Source organism: Orycteropus afer, unplaced genomic scaffold, assembly GCF_000298275.1.
Source record: "Orycteropus afer afer isolate SDZICR_OR568_19922 unplaced genomic scaffold, OryAfe1.0 scaffold00196, whole genome shotgun sequence".
Classification (NCBI taxonomy): Eukaryota; Metazoa; Chordata; class Mammalia; order Tubulidentata; family Orycteropodidae; genus Orycteropus; species Orycteropus afer.
Genome location: NW_006921783.1, coordinates 485,516 through 508,289, shown reverse-complemented (window position 1 = coordinate 508,289; position 22,774 = coordinate 485,516). Strand labels below are relative to the sequence as shown.

The 22,774-nt window shown below is 39.0% G+C and overlaps 1 protein-coding gene across 1 annotated transcript in view; it reads left to right on the top strand.

Moving 5' to 3' along the window:
* TRIM37 (tripartite motif containing 37) overlaps positions 1-22,774 on the top strand; it is a 169,340-nt gene that overhangs the window by 82,053 nt on the left and 64,513 nt on the right. The window contains exons 13-17 of the mRNA XM_007947920.2: positions 6,621-6,800; positions 12,780-12,894; positions 14,006-14,224; positions 15,553-15,689; positions 17,042-17,127. Coding sequence (XP_007946111.1) covers positions 6,621-6,800; positions 12,780-12,894; positions 14,006-14,224; positions 15,553-15,689; positions 17,042-17,127 — 737 coding nt within the window. The remainder of the gene's footprint in view (positions 1-6,620; positions 6,801-12,779; positions 12,895-14,005; positions 14,225-15,552; positions 15,690-17,041; positions 17,128-22,774) is intronic.

Here is a 22,774-nt window from a genome sequence, read left to right as displayed (position 1 = left end):
AGAATTCCAATGACATGTAGGTTATTCCTTTTGATGGTATCCCACATGAACCTTAGGCTTTCTTCATTTTGTTTTGATTTTTTTTCTGACTGATCCCTTTCCAAAGAAGTATTCAGGTATTTGTCTTCAGTCTCATTAATTCTGTCTTCCGTTGCATCAATTCTTTTCCTTTGCCCTTCCAATGTGTTATCTATTTCTGACAATTTAGTATTAATCTTCTGGATTTCTATATTTAGAATTAGAATTATTTCTGATTTTTCATTTATTTTGTCATTTTGTTCTTGTATTTTCTTCCAAAATTCTTCTAGGTTATTTTCTCTTTTTTCTGTGGTCTGTCTCTCAATCCTTTAAAGATACCTAAATATAATTCTTTTGAATTCCTTATCAGAGAGTTCCAGTGCTGCTGCTTCCTCAGGGATGTGTTCTGTATCTGTATCCCGTTCCCTTGGTCCTACCACTTTATCTTACTTCTTTGTGTGTACTGTGATGGTCTGTTTTCTCCAAGACATCGTGGCATTGTTGTATTAAGATATTTGTTAACTGTTTGTGAAGAGCAGCCAAGGGTGATTCAGGCTTTTCTTGGTGGTTTTTTATTGTTGGCCTTTTCAGTCATTCTGGTTGGGGGTATCCTTGGGGTTACTGGCAAGCAGAACCTGTTCTTAAGCCCCTGGAATCTCAGAGAGCACTGTCTCTTTAAATATCCAAAATGGTTAAGCCACTTGTAAACATTCAAAATGGCAGCCTCCTCCGGACAGGCAAAAGTTCACAGCTCAGCCCGCCTTTCTTTTTGCTGATCTTTCACGTTTTATTCCCTAGCCACCAGAGTAGTCCTCCGTGCAGTCCCTGGCTAGCAGGACTGATTTTTACGTTTATTCTTAGGTCCTACCACTACTCGGCACTCTCCAAGCTGTCTGTGCTGTGTGGTCAGACTTGCTCAGGATCGCTGCCAGACCACAGCTCTGTATGTCTCCTTTTTTGGCATTTTCATGCAAATTCTTCTGCTATCTGGGGTTTAGTCCGTTTCTGTATCTTTCCCTTCAACGCTCAGGGGTCCAGGATTATTATCTGTGTCTGTGTTAATTGTTTCCCCTTTTCTTTGTCGAAGAGAGTCTGCGCAGTCTTTCTCCCTATTCCGCCACCTTACTGCAATCCTCTGTCTTTTCTTTTCAGGTACTGTTGTCAGTTTGATCCCGTGGTCAAGGCAGACATTTTTTACTAGTTAACCTAAACTGTTGTTTGGTTTTAATCAGTTCAGGGGATATTTTTCGGTTAAGATTGAAAGATAATCTCTGGGCAGTAATTTCAGGATTTCACGTAGCATCTGTGGCTCCAGAAAATCTCGCATCAGTGAGAATTTGAAATTCTGTTCTTCATTTTTCTGCTTTTGATCAGGATTCTTTTATGGAATCTTTGATGAAAATAATTATTAACGGTAGTCAGGCACCATCCAGTTCTTACAGTCTTATGTCAAAAGAGGCAGTTGTTCATGGAGGCAATTAGCCACACATTCCATATCCTCATTGTATTCTTAACTCTCTTTATTTGCTTTGGATGTCTGCCTGGACAGTATAAAACAAACCAGGCAGAACAGAAGCCCTAAACATTATTAGGCCAGTTAACTGGGCGCTCGCTGTACCTTGAAACCATGATCCTAAACCTCCAAACCAAGGAACCAAATCCCATGTAGGTTTTGGTTGTACATAAACAGCCTTAACAGCTACTCCCCACCCTGTCCTGTTCATTTTGTAAATATATCTCTTACACAAGTTTTGCCAATTTTACTTTTTACAGGTGCACAGCTTATTGGCAGCAATTGCAATAGTTGACTCTGCTGCCATACCTTTATTTTATTATTATTTTTTTCATTGTTCCACATTTTTCTCCCACTTTATCCAGGATCTCCTATTTTGATCCCTTCCCAAGTGGTTGACAGTGGTAACCAGGCACTATCTAGTTCTTCTGGTCTCAGGGTCATGTAGGCTGAGGTTCACATGGTCTGTTAGTTCCTTGAACTAATTGTTTTTATGGGTCTTTGGTTTCATTCTTCTCTTTTGCTTTCAATGAGGAGAGAGCTATTGTTGCATCTTAGATGGCCACTTGCAAGGTTTAAAGACCCCAGTTGCTACTCACCAGAACAGTGTTTTTTTTTGGTAGTATGTTATGCCCCCTCAACCATGGTCCCAAACCCATGGGCTCAGGGATTCATTCCCTCAGGGTGTTTGGCTGTGTCACAGAAGTTATCATAAGTTTTCTCTGTTAGCTCTATTACATATATGGGCATTCTTTTTTTTTTTCTCTTTTTTTTTTTTTTTAGGATTTGGGTGAAGATTTACAGAGTAAATTCACTTTTCCTACAGCAGTTCACATATACTTTGTCTCATGTCATTGACCAAAATTTACAATGCAGCAGCTCCCCTCCCACTTCCTCCCCATAGTTACCTCCTCCCAGTGTCCATCCCTTCATACTCTTCTGCACCCTGAGAGGCCCATTGTCTGCCAACCCTGTATATGATCTTGGATACACTCTCCATTTAGACATACATAATTGTTTAGCTTGTTCACCCATCTATCCGTCCCTATACCCATGTTTGCTTTCATTGACAGCTCAGTATTGTATTTACAAAGGGGTTCATATTTGTTGTTTGTACTGCATATATGGGCATTCTTAATAGCTTGTCTGTGAAACTTATACATGGTCATGGGTATATATTCCCTTTTGTGTAGACATACCTGATCATTTAGCTTGTCTGCTTGTAATTAGCGAGAGCTTTCTGTTAACTGTTAACTTCTGCTTTCCCTCTTTTCCTGAATTTGGTGACCGCTAATAAAATTTGGTCTGTATACATTTACCTTTTGTCTTTTTATATAAGTGAGGTCATACAATATTTGTTGTTTTTTGATTAACTTATTTCACTCAGCATAATGTCTTCAAGCTCCATCCACATTATACATTCATCAAAACTGCTTTTCTTCTACTGGCTGAGTAGTATTGCACATGTATGTGTTCTTCTTGTTATGTGCCGTGGAGTCAGACCTGACTCATAGTGGCCCTTGGGTTTCTGAGGTGGTATCACTATGGAAGTATATTGCCCTATCTTCCTTCCGAGGAGTGGCTGGTGGGTTTGAACCACCAGCCTTTTGGTTAGCAGTCAAATGCCTTAGGCACTATGCTAGCAGAGCTCCTATGTTTGTGTGTACCTCATTTTATTTGCCCTTTCATCTGCTGATGGGCATTTATGTTGTTTCTACCTTTTGGATATTGTGAATAGTGCTGCAATGAACATTGGTGTACAAGTCTCTGTTTGAATCTCTCTGTTCTCACTTTGTGTGTATATATCTAGGAATGGAATTGCTGGGTTACATAGTAGTTCTGTTGTTATTATTATTATTATTAATATTTTACTGTGGATTAAGTGAAAATTTACAAAGCAAATTAGTTTCCCATTCATCAATTTATGCACAGATTATTCTGTACCAGTCCCTATAATGTGTCCGCATTCTTCTCATTTTGATCTTGGGTTCCCAATTCTGTTGCTTAATTTTCCTATCCCTTCTTGCCTTCTTAATATTGCTTTTGGGCAAATAGTGCCCGTTTGGTCTCATATAATTGATTTTTCTGAGAACCATGTTCCTCCTGAAGGTTATTGTTCACTTTATAGTCATGTCTTTTATGTGATTAAAAACTGTTCTCCAAGAGTGGCTTCAGTTCTACGTTAGAAGAATATCTAAGGGCCGTATTCTTGAGGGTTTTGCTAGTCTCTGTCAGACCAGTAAGTCTGGTCTTTTTTTGGGATCTGAATTTTGTTCTACATTTTTCTGTCACTTTATGCAGTACTTTCTATTGTAATCCCTGTTAGTGGTGGTAGCTGGTACCATCTTGGGTTAGTGGAGTATCTTCTAATCTTGTATTAGTGGAGGCTGTGATTCATGTGGTCCGTCAGTCCTTTGGACTAAATAATTATTTTCTTGATTCTTTGGTTTTCTTCACTCTTCTTTGTTCTAGATGGAAAGAGACCAGTAGTTGTAACTTAAATGGCTGCTCACCAGTTTTTCAGACCCAGTTGCTACTCACCAAAGCAGTATGTAGAACATTGTCTTTATGGACTATGTTATGCCAATTGACTTAGTGTCTCCTAAGAATTTGGTCCAAGATCTCAAGCTCAGTATTTCAGCCCTGGCAGATTGGTCGTTCTATTTTTAGTTTTTTCAGGAACTGTCACATTGTTTTCCATAAGTACTATACCATTTTGTATTCTCACCAGCAATGCATAAAGTGTTCAGGTTCCCCACATCCTTGCCAACATTTATTATTTTTTGTTTTGTTTTTTATCTAGCTGTTATATTGGGAGTGAATGGTATTTAATTGTGCATTTGCTTTGCATCTCTCTGATGGCTAATAATGTCAACATTTCTTTTCATGTATCTTTTCATGTGTTTGGTGGCTGTTTGAATGTCCTCTTTGGTAAAATATCTGTTCAAGTCCTTTGCCCATTTATACTTGGGTTATTTGTCTTTTTTGTTGTTTGGTTGTTGAAGTTTTATATTTTGGTTATTAAAATCTTAATTGAAATGTGGTTTCTGAATATATAATATAATATATGGTTTCTGAATGTAATCTTCTAGTTGGTATCTTGTCTTTTTACTTTTTGGTAGTCTTTTTATGAACTCAGGTTTTTAATTTTATGAGGATCCCATTTATTTATTTTGTCCTTTATGGTCTGTGCTTTTGTTGTTATTATAATAGATAATCCATTGTTAAAAGCTATGCCTGACAATGTTGCCACTGTGACAGTCCATCTCATTGAGAATCTTTCCCTTTTTTGGGCTGTTTACCAATCATGATATCCTTCTCCAAGGACTGGTCCCTTCTGACAACATGACCAAAGTACGAGAGATAGATCTGGATATTCTTGCTTCTAAAGAGCATTCTGGCTTGTCCATACTTCAAGACAGATTTGTTTGTTCTTCTAGAAATCCATGGCACATTCACTGTTTTTCGCCAACACCACAATTCAAAGACATCAACCCTCCTTCAGTCTGCCTTATTCGTTGTCCCACTTGCACATGCATATGAGGCAATTGAAAATACCATGGCTTGGATCAGGTACGACTTAGTCTTCAAAGTCACGTCTTTGCTTCTTACTCCTTTAAAGAGGCTTTTTGCAGTAGATTTGCCCAGTGCGGTACATTGGTTACTTGACTGCTGCTTCCATAGGCTTTAATTATGGATCCAAGTAAAATGAAACCCTTGACAGCTTCAGTCTTTTCTCCATTTATCATGATGTTGTTTGTTGGTCCAGTAGTGAGGATTTTTTTTTTTTTTTTATGTTGAGGTATAATCCATGCTGAAGACTGTATGTAGTCTTTGGTCTTCATCAGTAAGTGCTTCAAATAATCTTCACTTTTAGCAAGCAGGGTATGTCACCTGCATCTTGCAGGTTGTTTATAGTCTTCCTTGAATTCTGATGTCGTGTTCTTCTTCATAGAGTCCAGCTTCTCGGATTATTTCCTCAGTATACAGATTGAATAAGTATGGTGAAAGGATACAACCCTGACAACATAACCTTCCTGATTTTAAACACATGGTATCCCCTTGTCCTGTTCGAATGCCTGCCTCTATGTACAGGTTCCTCATGAGCACAATTAAGTGTTCTGGAATTTCCATCCTTCGCAGTGTTATCCATAATGTATTATAATCCACACAGTTGAATGCTTTTGCATAGTCAGTGAAACACAAGTAAACATCTTTCTGGTATTCTTTGCTTTCAGCCAAGATCTGTCAGACATCAGCAGTCACATCCCTTATTCCATGTCCTCTTCTGAATTCAGCTTGAATTTTTGGCAGTTGCTTATCTATGTCCTACTGCAACTGTTTTTTAAATTATCTTTCGTAAAAGTTTACTTGTATGTGATATTAATTTATATTATTTTATAATTTTCTCATTCTCTTGGATGTTTTCTGGTTGGGTGGCCAGGTAGCTGTCCACATTTCTTGTCATACATGGATGAGTGCCTCCAGTACTACATCTGTTTGTTGTAACATCTCAGTGGGCATTCATTCATTTCCTGGAGCCTTGTTTTATGCCAGTGCCTTAAGTACAGCTTGGATTTTTTCCTTCAGTTCCATCGGTTCTTGATCATATGCTACCTCCTGAAATGGTTGAATGTCAATCAGTTCTTTTTGGCACAGAGAATCTGTATTCATTCCATCTCCTTTTGACGCTTCTTGCATTGTTTAATATTTTGCACGTAGAATCCTTCAGTATTGCAACATGAGGCATGAATGTTTTCTTCGGTTCTTTCAGCTTGAGAAATGCCAGGTGTGTTCTTCCCTTTTGATTTTCTAACTCCAGGTCTTGCACATTTCATTTTAACTCTTTACTTTGTCTTCTTGAGTTGCCCTTGAAATCTAGCCCTAGTGCTTGTGATATTGTGGTAGACCACTTACCATACTCCTGTTTTTGTAATTGATACAATCTTTTCTGTAAGAAATGTAAATTGTGTATATTAATGAAGTGTGTATATTTTCATGAATTACCTAGTGATCTCAAAGTGTAGATGAGACTTTCTTTTATTACTACTTTACTAACTTACATTAATGATTTGCTATCCATTTTTAGATATGAATATCGTGTAGAGATGGTTCATCAGTCCTGCAATGATCCTACTAAAAATATCATTCGAGAATTTGCATCTGACTTTGAAGTTGGAGAATGCTGGGGTTATAATAGATTTTTCCGTTTGGACTTACTTGCAAATGAAGGATACTTGAATCGACAGAATGATACAGTAATTTTAAGGTAACAGGAAACATTTGATATCATGGCTTTTGGTATGGGAAAATAATGCCATAAGACTTTATTTCAAAGCTTTTCATTTAAGAAGATGAATAGTGAGATTCATATTTAAATATAACCTTACATTTTTTTAAGCCATTTCATTGCAAGACTCTGTATAGTCAATGAATGATAAAGCATAGTCTGTTAGTTTCTTGGACTGTGGTGGCTTGAGTGTTACTGTGAGGCTGGAGAGTATTCTATCAGTATTTCAAATACCAGCAGCGTCATCCATAGTGGACAAGTTTCAGCAAAGCTTCCAGACTAAGACAGACTAGGAAGAAGGATTGGGCCACCCACTTCTGAAAAGAACTGGCTACTGAAAATCTTATCTATAGCAGTGAAACTTTATCTGGTACAGTGCCAGCAGATGAAACCTTCAGTATGAAAGGCACTCAAAATAAGCCTGGGGAAGAACTACCTCCTCATAGAGTTGACTTTAATGACATGGATCAAGGAAAGCTTTTGGGACCTCTTCATTTGTTGATAGAACATGACTCAAAGTGGGTAGAAATAGTTACAAACATCTATTAGTTATTGGGACATGGACAATACGAAGTATAGATCTAGGAAAATTGGTAGTTGTCAAAAATGAAATGCAACACATAAAGTTCTATATCCTAGGCATTGGTGAGCTGAAATAGACTGGTGTTGGCCATTTTGAATCAGACAAGTCATATGATCTACTACGCTGGGAATGACAACTTGAAGAGGAATGGCATCACAAAATGTTTCGAGATCTATCCTGAAGTACAGTGCTGTCATTGATGGGCAAATACAATATGCTTACAAGGATGACCATTTAACAAGATTATTATTTGAATTTATGCACCAACCACTCACTAAAGGCAAAGACGAGGAAATTGAAGATTTTTCCAACTTCTGCAGTCTGAAATTGACCAAACGTGCAATCAAGTTGTATTTATTATTATTGGTGATTGGAATGTGAAAGTTGGAAACAAAGAAGAATCATCAGTAGTTGGAACTATGGCCTTGGTGATAGAAATGATGCCAAATATTGCATGGTAGGATTTTGCAAGACCAGTGACTTATTCATTGCAGATACCTTTTTTCAACAACATAAAACAGTGACTGTACACGTGGACCTCCGCAGGTGGAATACACAGAAAGAAAATTGACTGTGTCTGTGGAAAGAGGCAAGAGGAGCTCAGTATCATCACTCAAAACAGGACCAGGAGCTGACTGTGGAATAGACCATCAACTGGTCATTCACAAATTAAGCTGAAGATAATTAAAATACATCCTTGAGAGCCAAAATATGACCTTGGTTATATCCCATTTGAATTTAGAGACCATTTGAAGAATAGTTACAATGCATTGAACACATTGAACTCCACTGACTGAAGACCAGATGAGTTGTGGGATCAAGAACATCATCCACAAAGAAAGCAAAAGGTTGTTAAAAAGGACAGGAAAGAAAGAAAAGACCAAAATGGATGTCAGAAGAGACCCTGAAACTTGCTGTTGAACAGAGAGTAGCTAAAGCAAATGGAAGATGATAACATAATTTTAAGGTAACAGGAAACATTTGATATGGCTTTTGTCATGGAATGAAATGGAAGAAATGATGACATAGAATAGCTGAACAGAAGATTTCAAACGGCGGTTCGAGAAGACAGAGTAAGGTATTATAAAGAAATGTATAAAGAGCTGGAGTTAGGAAAGCAAAAGAGAAGCACTTGGCATTTCTCAAGCTGAAAGAAGTGAAGAAAAAGTTCAAGACTGGAATTGCAGTAGTGAAAGATTCATGGGTGAAATTTTAAATGATCCAAGAAACATCAAAAGAAGACAGAGGAGTACACAGAGTCACTGTATAATAAGAATTGGTTGACATTCTGCTATTTTCCAAAAAAACCAAACCAAACCGACTGCCATCAAGTCGATTCCAACTCATAGTGACCCCCATTGGGTTTCTGAAGTGGTAAATCTTTACGGAAGTCGATTGCTCTATTTTTCTTCCGCGGAGCAGCTGGTTAGTTTGAGTGATCAACCTTTTGGTTAGCGGTAAAATACCTTAGGTACTATGCCACCAGAGCTCCTTTTCAGCTGTCTCAGGAGGTAGCAAAAGATCAAGAACACATGGTATTGAAGGAAGAAGTCTAGACTGCAGTGAGGGAATTGTTGAAAAACAAGGCTCCAGGAATTAAAGGAATACCCATTTTGATGTTTTGACAAATGGATGCATCATGGGAGGTGCTTAGTTGTTTATGCCAGGAAATTTGGAAGACAGGTACCTAGCCAGCTGACTGGTAGAGATTAATATTTGTGCCCATTTCAAAGAAAGGTGACCCAACAGAATGTGGAAATTATTGAACAATGTCATTAATTTCACATGCAAATAAAATTTTGCTGAAGACAGTTAAAAAATGATCATATCAGTATAACTATAGGGCGATGGCATCTTCTGACCTCCTCTTACTACACAAGAGGAACGAATCACCAGTAGCAGCTCAGTGACTGTTGTTATGGAGCTAGGCATCCCACCACCCTCCAGCCCTCTTACCATCCTGACACCAGCTGTCCTTCCTGCAGCACCCACTACCTCTTTGGTGGGTTCTGTAATTTGCTGCAGTGGCCCCATACAACTCACAGATTATTGGGTTTACTGGGAAGCAGCAGGCTACAATTCAAATTAAGGAATGTGCTTGGTCTCTCAGCAGCACATTTCTCTCAGCAGTAGTCAGACTACTCTCTGACTCTAGGAGGGCTCATTTTAAGCCTGGCAGAGTGGCAAAACTAACCAATCCCAACATCAGAATTCTACACACCTGAGAGCGAGAGCGAACTTTCCCGAAGGTTGTTTCGTGCTGCTCCAGCAGAAATACACGAGGTGGATAGCTTTAACAATCAGCTTCTCAGTTGCTTATGGCAAAGTGGAAGTTATAAAGACTGTGACTAGAAAAGACATACACCATGTAATTTACTACACTGCAAGTATGTTTTTTAAAAATTTACTGTATTTTAGATGAAAGTTTACACAGCAAATAGGTTTCCATTTAGCAATTTTTATACAAATTTTTCCATGCCATTTGTGTGATTCCATGCACTTCAAACTTTACTTCTCCTCCACTGTCAGACCACACTTCTGGCTCTGAGTATGGTAGGGTCTCTCATTGCACCTTCCAGGAGAGTTTGTGCAGGAGGTAAAGTCATCTTTGGCAGAGAGAGTGTCCCAGGAAAGAATCAGGTGATATTCTGGTACCTCCAGATCTGATGGGAGCACATATAACTAAGAAAAGACAGTTGGTCCTCACCTGAGTTGGGAGATATTGAAACCCCAGACATCAATCTCTACCTTGACTTAGAGGAAGTTCTCAGATTTCAAAGTAGGTTCTAGGCTCAGAGGAGAGAGCAAAAGGTTGGAAGTACCTGATCTTGTGTTGAGAGAGGTACTGCAAACTACTGGTTCAGCATAGGAAGAAACAGACTAGGCTTAAGGCTCAGAGAAGGTAGACTTGAGAGATAAGGATCTGAGGCCCAGAAGGTGGTGCCTGAGGGAGAAAAACGGCTACCCTATAAACTGGACACCAAGGTACCACAGGTTAAAGGAACAAGTTATATACAAACAAACACGGTAAGAATTTTCCTGTGACCCTTCCCAGAGATTGCTTTAATGATTCCCCTAGAACAGGGTCACTCAGGGTGTACATCCCACAAATAGAATCTGAAGGCTTAGGTGGACCTCTCTCCCTGCTTTCTCCTCTCTGGGGGAAGGAGTCTGGGATTGTGACCCATTTTCACTGCTCTCTCCCACCTCACTGCAGGGCCCTATAAAAGGGACGATGAGAAGAATCTAGAAGTTGGACACAATCACCATCCCAGTCTCACTGTGCAAAAGGTCTCTTTCACGTTCTCCAGGTATTTGCAAAGCCATACAGTACCCTGTTGTTCTGGTAGGCCTTTGCTGCTGCAGTATATTGACAGGGAATTTACAGAAATTCAATCTGGATTCAAAAGAGGACATGGAATTAGGGATATCATTGCTGGTGTCAGGTAGATCTTGGCTGAAAGCAAAGAATATCAGAAAGATCTTTACCTGTGTTTTATTGACTGTGCAAAGTGTTCAGCTATACTGATCATAAGAAATTATCAGTAACATTGTGCAGAAGAGAATTTCCAGAACATTTAATTGTGCTCATGAGGAACCTGTACATAGACCAAGAGGCAATTGTTTGAACAGAATGGGGATACTGAAAGGTTTAAAATCAGGAAGGTTGTGTGTCAGCTTGTATTCTTTCAGCATACTTTTTTTTTTAGTCTGTATGCCGATCAAATAATCTGAGAAGCAGGACTTGAATGTGGCATCAGAATTGGAAGAAGACTCAAGAGCAACCTGCAATATGCAGATGATACAACCTTGCTGTAAGTGAGTAAGACTTGATGCATTTACTGAAGAAGATGACAGACTACAGTCTTCAGTATGGATTTCACCTCAACATAAAATAAAAATCCTCAGGGCTGGATTAATCAACAATATCACTATTAATGGAGAAGATGATGAAGTTGTTAGGGATTTCATTTCACTGGGATCCAGAGTCGATATCAATGGAAGCAGCAGTCAGGAAATCAGATGTCCTACATTGCACTGGGCTCATTTTCTGCAGAGGACCTCTTTAAAGTGTTGAGGAGCCTAGATGTCACTTTGAAGATTAAGATCCATCTAACCCAAGCCATGGTCTTTTCAGTCAACTCAGATGTATGTGAAAGCTGAACAGTGAGTAAGGAAGGCTGAAGCAGAATAAGGAAGACCTGTGAATTGTGGTATTGCCAAAAAATACTGAAAAGTATCATTTACTGCCAGAAGAATGAACAGATCTCTCCAGGAAGAAGTGTAGCTGGAAGGCTCCTTAGAAGTGAGAATGGCCAGACTTCATCTGATCTACTTTGGTTGTGTTCTCAGAAGGGACCAGTCCCTGGAAAAGGATATCATGCTTGGTAAAGTAGAGGGTCAGTGATAAAGTGGAAAACAATCGATGAAATGGATTGACACAGTGCCTGCAATGATGGGTCAAATGTAGCAAGTATTGTGATGATGGCACAGCACTGGGCATGGTCGTTCTGTTGTACATAGAGTCACTGTGAGTCCAAGCCACCTTGAAGGCACCTAAGAACAATAGTCATGAATTTGTTTTACATCTAATTAGTAATCCATAAAAAGGAAACTACTGCCCCATAAATGTAGTAATGATTTCTTTATCTATTGAAAGTTCAACAACTTTATCCATTGGGAAACTTAAGAACAGCCAGGGAAGAAGTGCTTATTATTGTATGTTATTTGGCTGTATGCTATGTCAAATAAACTGAAGATGTAGGATTCATCATTATAGATTAAAGGCAGTGTCTAGATGTGCTGTAACAAAACTACCACAGATGGATGGCTTTAATGGACAGATTTTTTTTTTTTTTTTTTTTCTCTTTGTTGGCTTTTGGGGAAGGTCCTTGTCTCTTAGCTTCTGCTGTTGGGCATTCTTCTTGTGGCTTGGCATCTCCCCCTGTCTGTTCTTACTGGCTGGCTTGTTTAATCGCTTTTTGTATTTCAAGAGATTGATTCAAGACAACCTCTTCACTAGTCCTGCCTCATTAGCATAACAAAGGCAACCTGTTTCCAAATGGAAACATAACCACAGGTATAGAGGTTAGAATTCACAACATGTTTTTTGGGTACACAGTTCAATCTATAATATCCCAGGAGCAGAAGCTAAAAAGAGACCTTCCTTCCAAGCTGACAGAGTGAGAAAGCGTCCCCCTAGAGCGAGCACCCTGAATTCTGACTTCTAGCCTCCTAAAGTGTAAGAAAATAGTATTTGTTTGTTAAAGCCTTTTCCTTGTGATATTTCTGTTCTAGCAGTACTAGATAAATAAGACAGCTAGTTTGATAATATTTTGTTTGGATTATTTTTCATCTGGAGCTATTCTTTTAAGGTTTCAGGTACGTTCACCAACTTTCTTTCAAAAATGCCGGGATCAACATTGGTATATTACTCAGTTGGAAGCTGCACAGACTAGTTATATTCAACAAATAAACAACCTTAAAGAGGTAGGCAAATAACATGTATATTGGATTTTGTGTTTTATATTGACTCTTTGGTGTGTTATGTTTTTAATTGGGTTTTGGGTATTTGTTGCTGTCTTGTAGAAAAATTGAGTTATTCTGTTCATCTTTACACTTTTGATCCTCTGCTTCCACTGTCCATTTTAGTAGCCAGTAGCCACATGTGGGTATTTAAATCAATTGAAGTTAAAAATTCAATTTCTCAGTCGCACTAGCCACATTTCAAGTGATCAGTAGCCACATACAATGATTGCCATAGTAGGCATCACAGATAAGACCATTTCCATCATCATATAATGTATTGTATTGGACATGCTACTCTTGTTTGACATAAACTCTTTAAGTTTCTCTAAATGAGTTTAGTATTTGTCTTTTCCAAGCTGTTTAGATTTAGAAGATCCTAAATTATAAAAAAATGGAAAGATGCTCTATCTTTAACTTCTGTCATTTTTGACTTGAGCCCTGGGGAGGATCAATTAATGAATTTTCATTTTACAGTGGTAAATTGTGTTATGCAAGGAATGTTTCTTTTCCGTGGAAATTGGGATTGGGTGGGATATTTGGATTCTGAGAGAATAATTAATGAATGGAAGAAAATATCAATACTGTCAGAGATTATGTTAAATATACTATTTAATCAACTGACTTGGTACGCTATATAGTTTGCTTAATAAAGTATGTGTAGCTTGAGATAGACATGAAAGGAGAGGAAGGAAAAGAATAATTGGGACAGCTTATCCTTGGCATTAATGTGCCTGGTGGCTAAATGAAAGGTTGGCAGTTAGAGTCCATCTAGAGGTGCCTCAGAAGAAAAGCCTGGAGATCTACTTTTGAAAAATTAAATATCAAAAACCCTGTGGAGCACAGTTCTATTCTGACACACATGGGGTTGCCATGAACTGGAAGCCACTCAAAGGAACTGGTTGGTTATCCTTGACACAGATTTTTCCGTAACCAAAGGCAATAGGGGGGTGAGACGATTTAAGGAATGGTTTAGTAACATCTAGATACATTTTTTTACCTGAAAGATTTTTTACTGTGCCATTTAAGCCCTATTTATGACAGTTATTTATTTGTGCTATTCTTGTTTTAAAAGAGACTTACCATTGAACTGTCTCGAACTCAGAAATCAAGAGATTTGTCACCACCAGATAATCATCTTAGTTCCCAAAATGATGATGGCCCCGAGACACGAGCTAAGAAGTCTGGGTCTAGTTCTGACATGCTTCTCGAAGGTGGTCCAACTACAGCTTCTATAAGAGAGGCCAAAGAGGACGAAGAAGATGAGGAGAAGATTCACAATGAAGATTATCATGTAATAATTATGCCTATGCCTAGTGTAGATTTTTTTATGTTTGACAAGCAAAAATGATAGGATACTGATTTTCAACATACTGTAGGGAAACTGAAGTGCTAAAAATCTTTTCCATTGATTTTCTGTGCATGCTAATGCTTATAAGTCAAAAGTTGTTGGAATGAAAGTGTTTCAGAATTCTGAAAGTTTACTGTAGAACATGATAATAATTGCTTTGATATACATCCTAGAAAGATTTAGATTTTTTTCTTTTATGTGTCCTCTTTGCATTCTCTCAAATTAGTATATACCTTATTATTGCATACGTACGTATGTAATATGATTTCTGATTTAGGGCATTACCATCTTTTGTCCCAGGTAAACAGTAGAATGACCCTTCAAGAAAAGGAATAGGTTATGGTTATTATTATTTAAGGCAAAACAGAGATTCAGAGATAGATAAAGGTTTTTTTTGGTAACAGTTGTTATTTTTAAGATGGGGAATTTGAATTATATGTTGAAATGAAAGTGCTAGTGAAGAGAAATGTTGAAGATAAAGGTTGAGGGTATTGATAAAACTAACTAAGCTCTGGTAGCGTAGTGCCTTAGGCACTTGACTGCTAACCAGAAGGGTGGCAGTTCAAATCCACCAGCCGCTCCTCGGAAGGAAGATGGGGCAATCTACTTCCGTAGTGATACTGCCTCGGAAACCCAAGGAGGGGTGGCTATGAGTCAGGTCCGACTCGATGGCACATAACAACAACTAAGCAGATGATAGCGGTTGGGATAACACACTCAAGTGAAGCATTACCCTCATATAATGACCTTGAGGATAATAGAGTTTACATAAGATTTAAGGAGTGATGGTTTGAGATGTTACTCTGTGAGGAACAGTAGTGGAAACTGAAGTGGGATATGTATAGCCATTTCTAGTCACAGTGATGGAGCTCTGGTAGCGTAGTACCTAAGGCTGTTGACTGCTACCCAGAAAACTGGTGGTTTAAACCCACCAGCCATTTCTCGGAAGGAAGGTTGGGCAATATACTTCATAGTGATACCGCCTTGGAAACCCAAGGAGGGGTCGCTCTAAGTTGGGTCCGACTTGACAGCAAATAACAACAATAACAACAGTCACATTAAGGACTCAGCTGAAATTGCCAACCATAGATCAGTAGTGGTGCCGATCAATATGGTTGTGTGATTTTCTCAAGAGAGCACAGTGCCCTGGGCACCAGAGCAGAGAATTCTGATGATTAGATTATTTTGGTTTGCTTGGTGAATGGGACTGGATAGGATGAGCGAATTAATGGAAGTATTCTAGAAACCTTATTTTCTTTTCTCTGATCTCACATGAGCTTTCCGATGGTGATCTGGATCTGGACCTTGTTGGTGAAGATGAAGTAAATCACCTTGATGGCAGTAGTTCCTCAGCTAGTTCAACAGCAACAAGTAACACAGAAGAAAATGACATTGATGAAGAAACTATGTGAGTGTCTCACATTAACTACCAGTATAAAACATCTAACTGGTAATTTATTAGAACCGTATTAATTAACTCATGCCTTAAAGTAGGAATAGTCAATATTAAGTTCCTTGGGGGAAAGATCAGGAACTGTCTGGTTTATGACCCTTTTCTCCTCCCAGCCAAATCTCTGAGCCATGGCTCTGGAGCCACCACTTTAGAAGGTGGCTATTTGGTGCAAGGGGAATAGGGCAGTAGCCTCAGGTTGTCTTGCCTTGCTTTTTCTGTCATGAGACTTCGTCCTTATGTACGAGCAAGGGCATTCGGGACCTCGTTATTCTCAGCAGGCTGCATCCACAGTAGAGCCTGTGTCCACAAGCAAGGCTAGGTGGAAGCAGGGAGCCTCTGCTTCTTGGCTGCATACACCTGGAACTTAGTGTCAGCAGTGGGTAGGTAGTGGGGTGCAGGATGAGAAACTATCTTGCCTCTTCCAGGATGATAGCCCTTCAATTGGGAGCTAGAGGGAGAGGGAGCCCTGTGTTATTGCCTGCACCAGTTTGGAGTTTCTATCTCACTGAATTTGGAAGGGAAAGAGAAGGAGAATCTTGGTTCAGATAGCACAGATTCTTATGGTTTTCCTGAATATAAGTAAATAGATCTTTCTTAATTTGCTCTTAAATACCCAAACTATCATTGATTAGGGCTATTCCAATTAGTAATTTTTGTTTCAAGTAAAGTAATAGCAACTGTTTTGTAATATGAGAGATTTTGTGAGGACTTTAACAGGAAGCAACACCCTCTTTTCTGAAGTATTATTTTAGGAATAGGGTAATTTGAGTATCTTTTCAACTTTAAAACATAGTGTTAAGTCTTAATTTACTATCATTAGGGTTATAAATTCTTCAGTGTTGTAATCTCAGCTTAAAATGTTTTTCAGATTGTCTTTTTTTTTTTTTTTAAATGAAATATTATCATCTTATCCTGGTATTTTTTAAAGGTTGTTTCAACATTAAGACTACCTATACATGTGTTGGGAGCTCTGGTGACGTAGTGCCTAAGGCATCTGACTGTTAACCAGAAGGCTGGTGGTTCAAACCCACCAGCCTTACTCCTCGGAAGGAAGGTTGGGCAATCTACTTGCGTAGTGATATCGCCTTGGAAACCCAAAGAGGGGTCACTATGAATCGAATCTTACTCCACGGCAGTGGGTTTGGTTTGGTTATACGTGTGATGTTGATAAAAATTTCTTTATTTTTATATATCCTATGTTATTTTATAGGAGGAAGCTATAGATTATTGTTATAAAATTGATGTGTGATAAGTAATATTAATTGTATTTTTTAGAGGGGAGTGATGAATTTTGTATGTAATCTTAGGTCTGGGGAAAATGATGTGGAATACAACAACATGGAATTGGAAGAGGGAGAACTCATGGAAGATGCAGCTGCTGCGGGACCTCCATGTACAGAGGCCAAGCCCTACAAGCCATTCAGTCTTTTTTCTTTTTGTTCTTCTCCGCCTTTTACTATTTTACTTTATTTATTTATTTATTCATATTTAATTTTTTATTGTAGTTTGGGTACAGGTTTTTTGTTTTTATTTTTAATGCATTTTATTGAACTATAATTTATGTACAGTGAAATACACAAAACTAAAGTGACATGGGTCAATGAATTTTTTTTATTTATTATTTATTTTTTTTGCAGTGTTCCTCCCCTCCCCTCCCATCCCTGGCAACCAACAAAGAAAGTTTCCTTCCATATATAAACCTTTCCTTGACCCTCCACAACAAGGAACTAATAATATATTTGTCCTTCTGTGATTGACTTACTTCACTTAGCATAATGTCCTCCAAGTTCATCCATATTATGTGGTTTCTTGCATACTCGACATGATTCTTGAGTGCTGAATAGCATTCCATTATATGTATGTACCATAATTTGGTCATCCGCTCTTCTGTAGATGGCCACATAGGTTGGTTCCATCTTTTTGCTATTGTAAATAGTGCTGTGATGAACATGAGTGTGCATATATCTGGTCCTGTCCTGGCTCTTACCTCTGTAGGATATACCTAGTAAAGGAATTGCTGGGTCAAATGGCATCTCCAATTCTAGCTTTTCAAGGAATCACCATATTGCTTTCCACAGTGGTTGTGTCACTTCACAGTCCTACCAGCAGTGTATGAGAGTCCCAGTCTCTCCACATCCCTGCCAGCGTTTTGTTATTTTCTGACTCATTGAACCATGCCATAAGTGCTGAGGTGAGATGGTATCTCGTTGTTTGCTTTCATCTTTCTGATGGCCAGTGATTGTGAGCATCTCTTCATGGATTAGCTGGCCCCCTGAATATCCTCCTTGGTGAAGTGTCTATTCGTGTCTTCTGAAATCCATTTTTCAACTGGATTGCTAATCCATTTGCTGTTGAGGCATTGGAGTTTTCTATAAATCTTAAGAGAGAAGTCCCTTGCCAGATATGTAATTATCAGCAAATATGAATTTTTTGCTGTTGTTTTTGTTATGTGCTTTCTCAGGGTGTTGATTTCTTTGTTCCATATAATTTTCTATGCTGAGCTCATTTTGTTTATGAATCATGTTATCACTTCCTTTGTTGCTGTTGTTTAGTATTTGCTAAATATTTGTGCTGGTCCTCTTTTTGATTTTGATGTGAAAGTTTATCATTTTTCTTTGACGTTACCCAGTGATTTATAGTTTTCTTCACAAGTGTAGAACAGTCCGTTCTACCTTATAGTTGTCTTGACTTCCCTACCATCTAGAAGTTCTGTAACAATACAGTTTTTTCCCTCATTTTGGTTTGTAGTTCTCCTCATTTGTCAATTGATGTCTCTGGTTCCCTGTTTACAATCTTGTAGGCTTATTTACTTTGAATAGTTCCATAGCTAGGTTGGTTTTTGGGTTATATCATCTTGTGTGTTAATGGTCAGTTGTTGTCGGCTGTTGTTGCTTCTCTGTCCCTTAAAGGGCTCCCTTTGGCGTCTCTTGTAAGGTTAGTCTGGTTTTAACAAATTCCCTTAATTTCTGCTTATCTGGAAATGTCCTAATTTCACCATCGTATTTGAGGGACAATTTTGCTGGGTACATAATTCTTGGTTGGAAATTTTTCTCTTTCCGGGTTTTATATATACTATCCCATTGTCTTCTCACCTCCATGGTTTCTGCCGAGAAATCCGGGGTTAGTCTTATTGGTGCCCCTTGTAGGTAACTTTTCATTTTTCCTGTGCTGCTGTCATGATTCTTTGTCTTTGAATTTGGTGAGTTTGATGATGCTATATCTGGGTGATTTTCTTTTGGGGTGTATCCTGTTTGGGGTTCATTGGACTTCCTGAAGGGATATATTCTCATCTTTCAGCATACCAGGGAAATTGCCTTGCCCCAAATCATGGACAATTTTCTCTGTGGTTTTATTTGTCTCTTCTTGTTCTGGAATTCCAGTGACATGTTGGTTATTCCTTTTGATGGTATCCCACATGAACCTTAGTCTTTCTTCATTTTGTTTTAATCTTTTCTCTGATTTATCCCTTTCCAAAGTAGTGTTAAGGTATTTGCCTTCAATCTCCCTAATTCTCTCTTCCCTGGATTCAATCCTTTTCCTTTGCCCATTCAATGTCTTACCTATTTCTAAAATTTTAGTATTAATCTTCTGGATTTCTGTGTGTAGATTTTGTATCATTTCTAATTTTTCATTTAGTTTCTCCTTTTGTTCTTGTATTGTCTTTAGAAATTGTTGTAGGGTTTTCTTTTTGTTTTCCTCAATTTTGTCAGTGTTTTTCTTGATTTGCCTCTCAATTAATTGAAGATAACCTAAATATAATTCTTTTGAATTCCTTATCAGGGAATTCCAATGCTGCTGCTTCCTCAGGGATATGTTTTGGGTCTGTATCCTGGTCCTTTGTTTCTCCTGCTTTATTTTGCTTCTTTGTGTGGACTGAGATGCTGTGTTGTCTCTGAGGCATTGTGACATTTTTATGTTTATGTTTAATTGGTGATTGTATGTTGGAGTGACTTGCCCACGATTTTCATTTTCTTTGTATGTTACCTGCACAAGCAGGATACCGTGCTGTGCTCCTCTATTCACTAGTTGACAGCACTTACACACTCACCACCTGTCTCCTTTCCTGTTGTCAGCCTCTCATATGTCCCTGCCAACCTTGACAAACATAGCCTATACTTAGGTCCCTAGAATCTGAATGAGAATGCTGTCGCTTTAAAATCCAAAATGGTTGCCACTTGTAAACATTCAAAATGACTGCGCCCTTGGTCACTTTAAATAGCCAGAATGACTGCCGCTTGTAAATATTCAAAATGGCTGTGCCCTCAGTCACTTTAAATATCCAAAGTGACTACCACTTATAAACATTAAAAATGGCTGTGCCCTTAGTCACTTTAAATATCCAAAATGGCTGCACTGATAACCATTCAAAATGGCTGCACCCTCTGGACAGCGGAAAGTCAACAGCTCAGGTTGTCTCCCTCCTTGCTGTTTCCCTTCCTAGTCATAGGCCACCAGCACAGTCATCCCTGCAGCCCTTGGTGACCAGGACTGATCTTTAGGTCAATTCTCAGGTCCTTGAAGAAAACCAAAGATTCATGGAAAGAATTAGGCCTAGCTACTGGTACACCATCTGATCTGCAGCCTATATGACTATAAGACCAGAAGAACTACATGGTGCCCGGCTCCCCGTGTCAACCACTCGGAGGGAGATCTATGTAGGAGACCCTGGATAGAGAGGGAGAACAATGTAGAACAAAATTCAAAAGCATTTGGGAAAAAAAAGGGCGGGAGGAACAGGTATGCTGGTCTGATAGAGCCTTGTGGAACCACTGAGACTATGGCCCCTAGCTGCCCTTCAGGTCTGGAATTGAACCCACACCTGTGACTTCTAGCCAAGCAAAAGACAGGCATAGGAGTTGAACATTTACCTGAGGTTAATACACTCCTTAGAACAAGGATGGTAGAAAGAAGGGCTGTTTATGCATAGGGAGACAGCTCAGGGCAGGTGTGCATAGAGAGATGGACACAGGAAAGAGGTGACTGTTGGAAGGAAGTGGGAGGGGAGCTGTTGCATTGTGGTGAATTGTGGTCAATGACATGAGACAAAGTGTATGTGAACTGCTGTATGGAAAGTGAATTTGCTCTGTAAATTTTCACCCAAATCACAAAAATAAATTCTCAGGTCCCAACACCACTTGGAAATATTCAGGCTGTTGGTCCCTTCAGAGTAGCTGACAGTCCGAAGCTCCGACCATCTCTGTACTCACTGTTTTTGTTTAGGTTTTTCTATTAGTTGGTGCCAAATTCACTTCTTTATAGTTCCTTTCAAAGCTCAGGGCTCCAGGATTATCTTCTGTGTCTCTGTCAATTGGTTTTTCTTTTCTTTGTTGAAGAGGGTCTGTGTCGCTTGTCTGCCTATTCTTCCATCTTACCATACGTCTCTTGGGTGCAGGTTTTATAAAGCACGTTTGTTTTACATTCAATAGTTCATATACATTTTGTTGCATAACACTGATAACAGTCCCACAAGGTAACACCTCTCTTCCTATTCCTCCTTCCCTCTGTCCTTCTTACGTATGTGTTTCTGCCTACTTAGCTTTTTCCCTGTGCAAATGCTGCCCTTCTGGTCTCCCATGGTTGACTTTTAAGGAGTGCATCTCTCTGGTGTAGCTGTTCAGCTTGCAGGCTTGTGTATTACTTGGGTGAGAGCTGAGCCATGAGAGTGAGTCCAATTCTAGGCCTGAAAGGTGATTTAGGGTCATAGTTTCCAGGGTTTCACCAGTCTCTAGCTGACAGTAATCCTGGTCTTTTGTATGTTTCTGAATTTTCTTTCACATTTTTCTCCCACTCTATCAAGAATCTCCTTTCAGAGTGATCGGCACTGGTGGCTGGGGACCATCTAATTCTTCAGGTCTCAGGGTCATGTAGGCTAAGGTTCCAGTGGTCCCTGGTCCCTTGGAGTGTTTCCATACGTCACTGATTTTCTTCACTCTTCTTTGCTCTGAACAAGGAGAGACCAGTAGTTGCATCTTAGGTGGCCAGTGACAAGCTTTTAAGACCCCAATTGCTACTCACCGAGGTAGGATGTAGAACAATGTTTTTGTGTACCATGTTACGGCAATTGAGTGTGATGTTCCCTATTACCATGGTCCTGAGCCCGCAGGCCCAGTGACTCACTCCCTTAAGGTGCTTAGTTATGGCTAAGAAGTTATTCTTCCTTTGTCATCTGTTAGCTTTGTGTAATGTATATGGACATTTTTATAGCACATACAAATATGTATATGGGACTATCATGTGCCAAACCAATATATTGTTGTTGTTGTTATGTGCCGTCTAGTCAGACCTGACTCATAGCGACCCCTCCTTGGGTTTCTGAGGTGGTATCACTCAAGAAGTAGATTGCCCCATCTTCCTTCTGAGGAGTGGCTGGTGGGTTTGAACCACCAGTCTTCTGGTTAGCAGTCAGGTGACTTAGGCACTACGCTACCAGAGCTCCCAACCTATATATAGTCATGGTTATATTTCCATTTGCCTACCCATACTTGATCTTCTTTCCTGTTTACCTATTTAAAAACCCATAGATTAGTGTTTATTATTGATAGTGCAGTATTATGTATGTAATAGTATTTACCTTTGTTGTCTGTACCTCTTGTGTACCTTTCTGTCTTCCTTTTCCTTGGTGATATTGTACTGGTCATAGACTTTTGTTATATTGCCTTTACTTTCACCAAAATCAACAACTGTCTCTTAACTAGTCAGCAGTTTTCCCTCTCCCCTCTTCCATCTTTATTGCTGTAACCAACAAGGAAAATTTCCTTCCATGTGTTAATCTTTCCATGACTTTTTGTAATAGTGACTCATACAATATTTGTCCTTCTGTGATTGACTTATTTCACTCAGCACAATGTCCTCCAAGTTCATCCACGTTATGAGGATTTTCACAGATCCTACATTATTCTTTAGTGTTGCATAGTATTCCACTGTGTGTATGTACCATAGTTTGATTATCTTTTCATCTGTTGATGAGTATTTAGCTTATTTCCATTTCTTTGCTATTGTGAATAGTGCTACAGTGAACATGGGTGTGCATATATCTATTC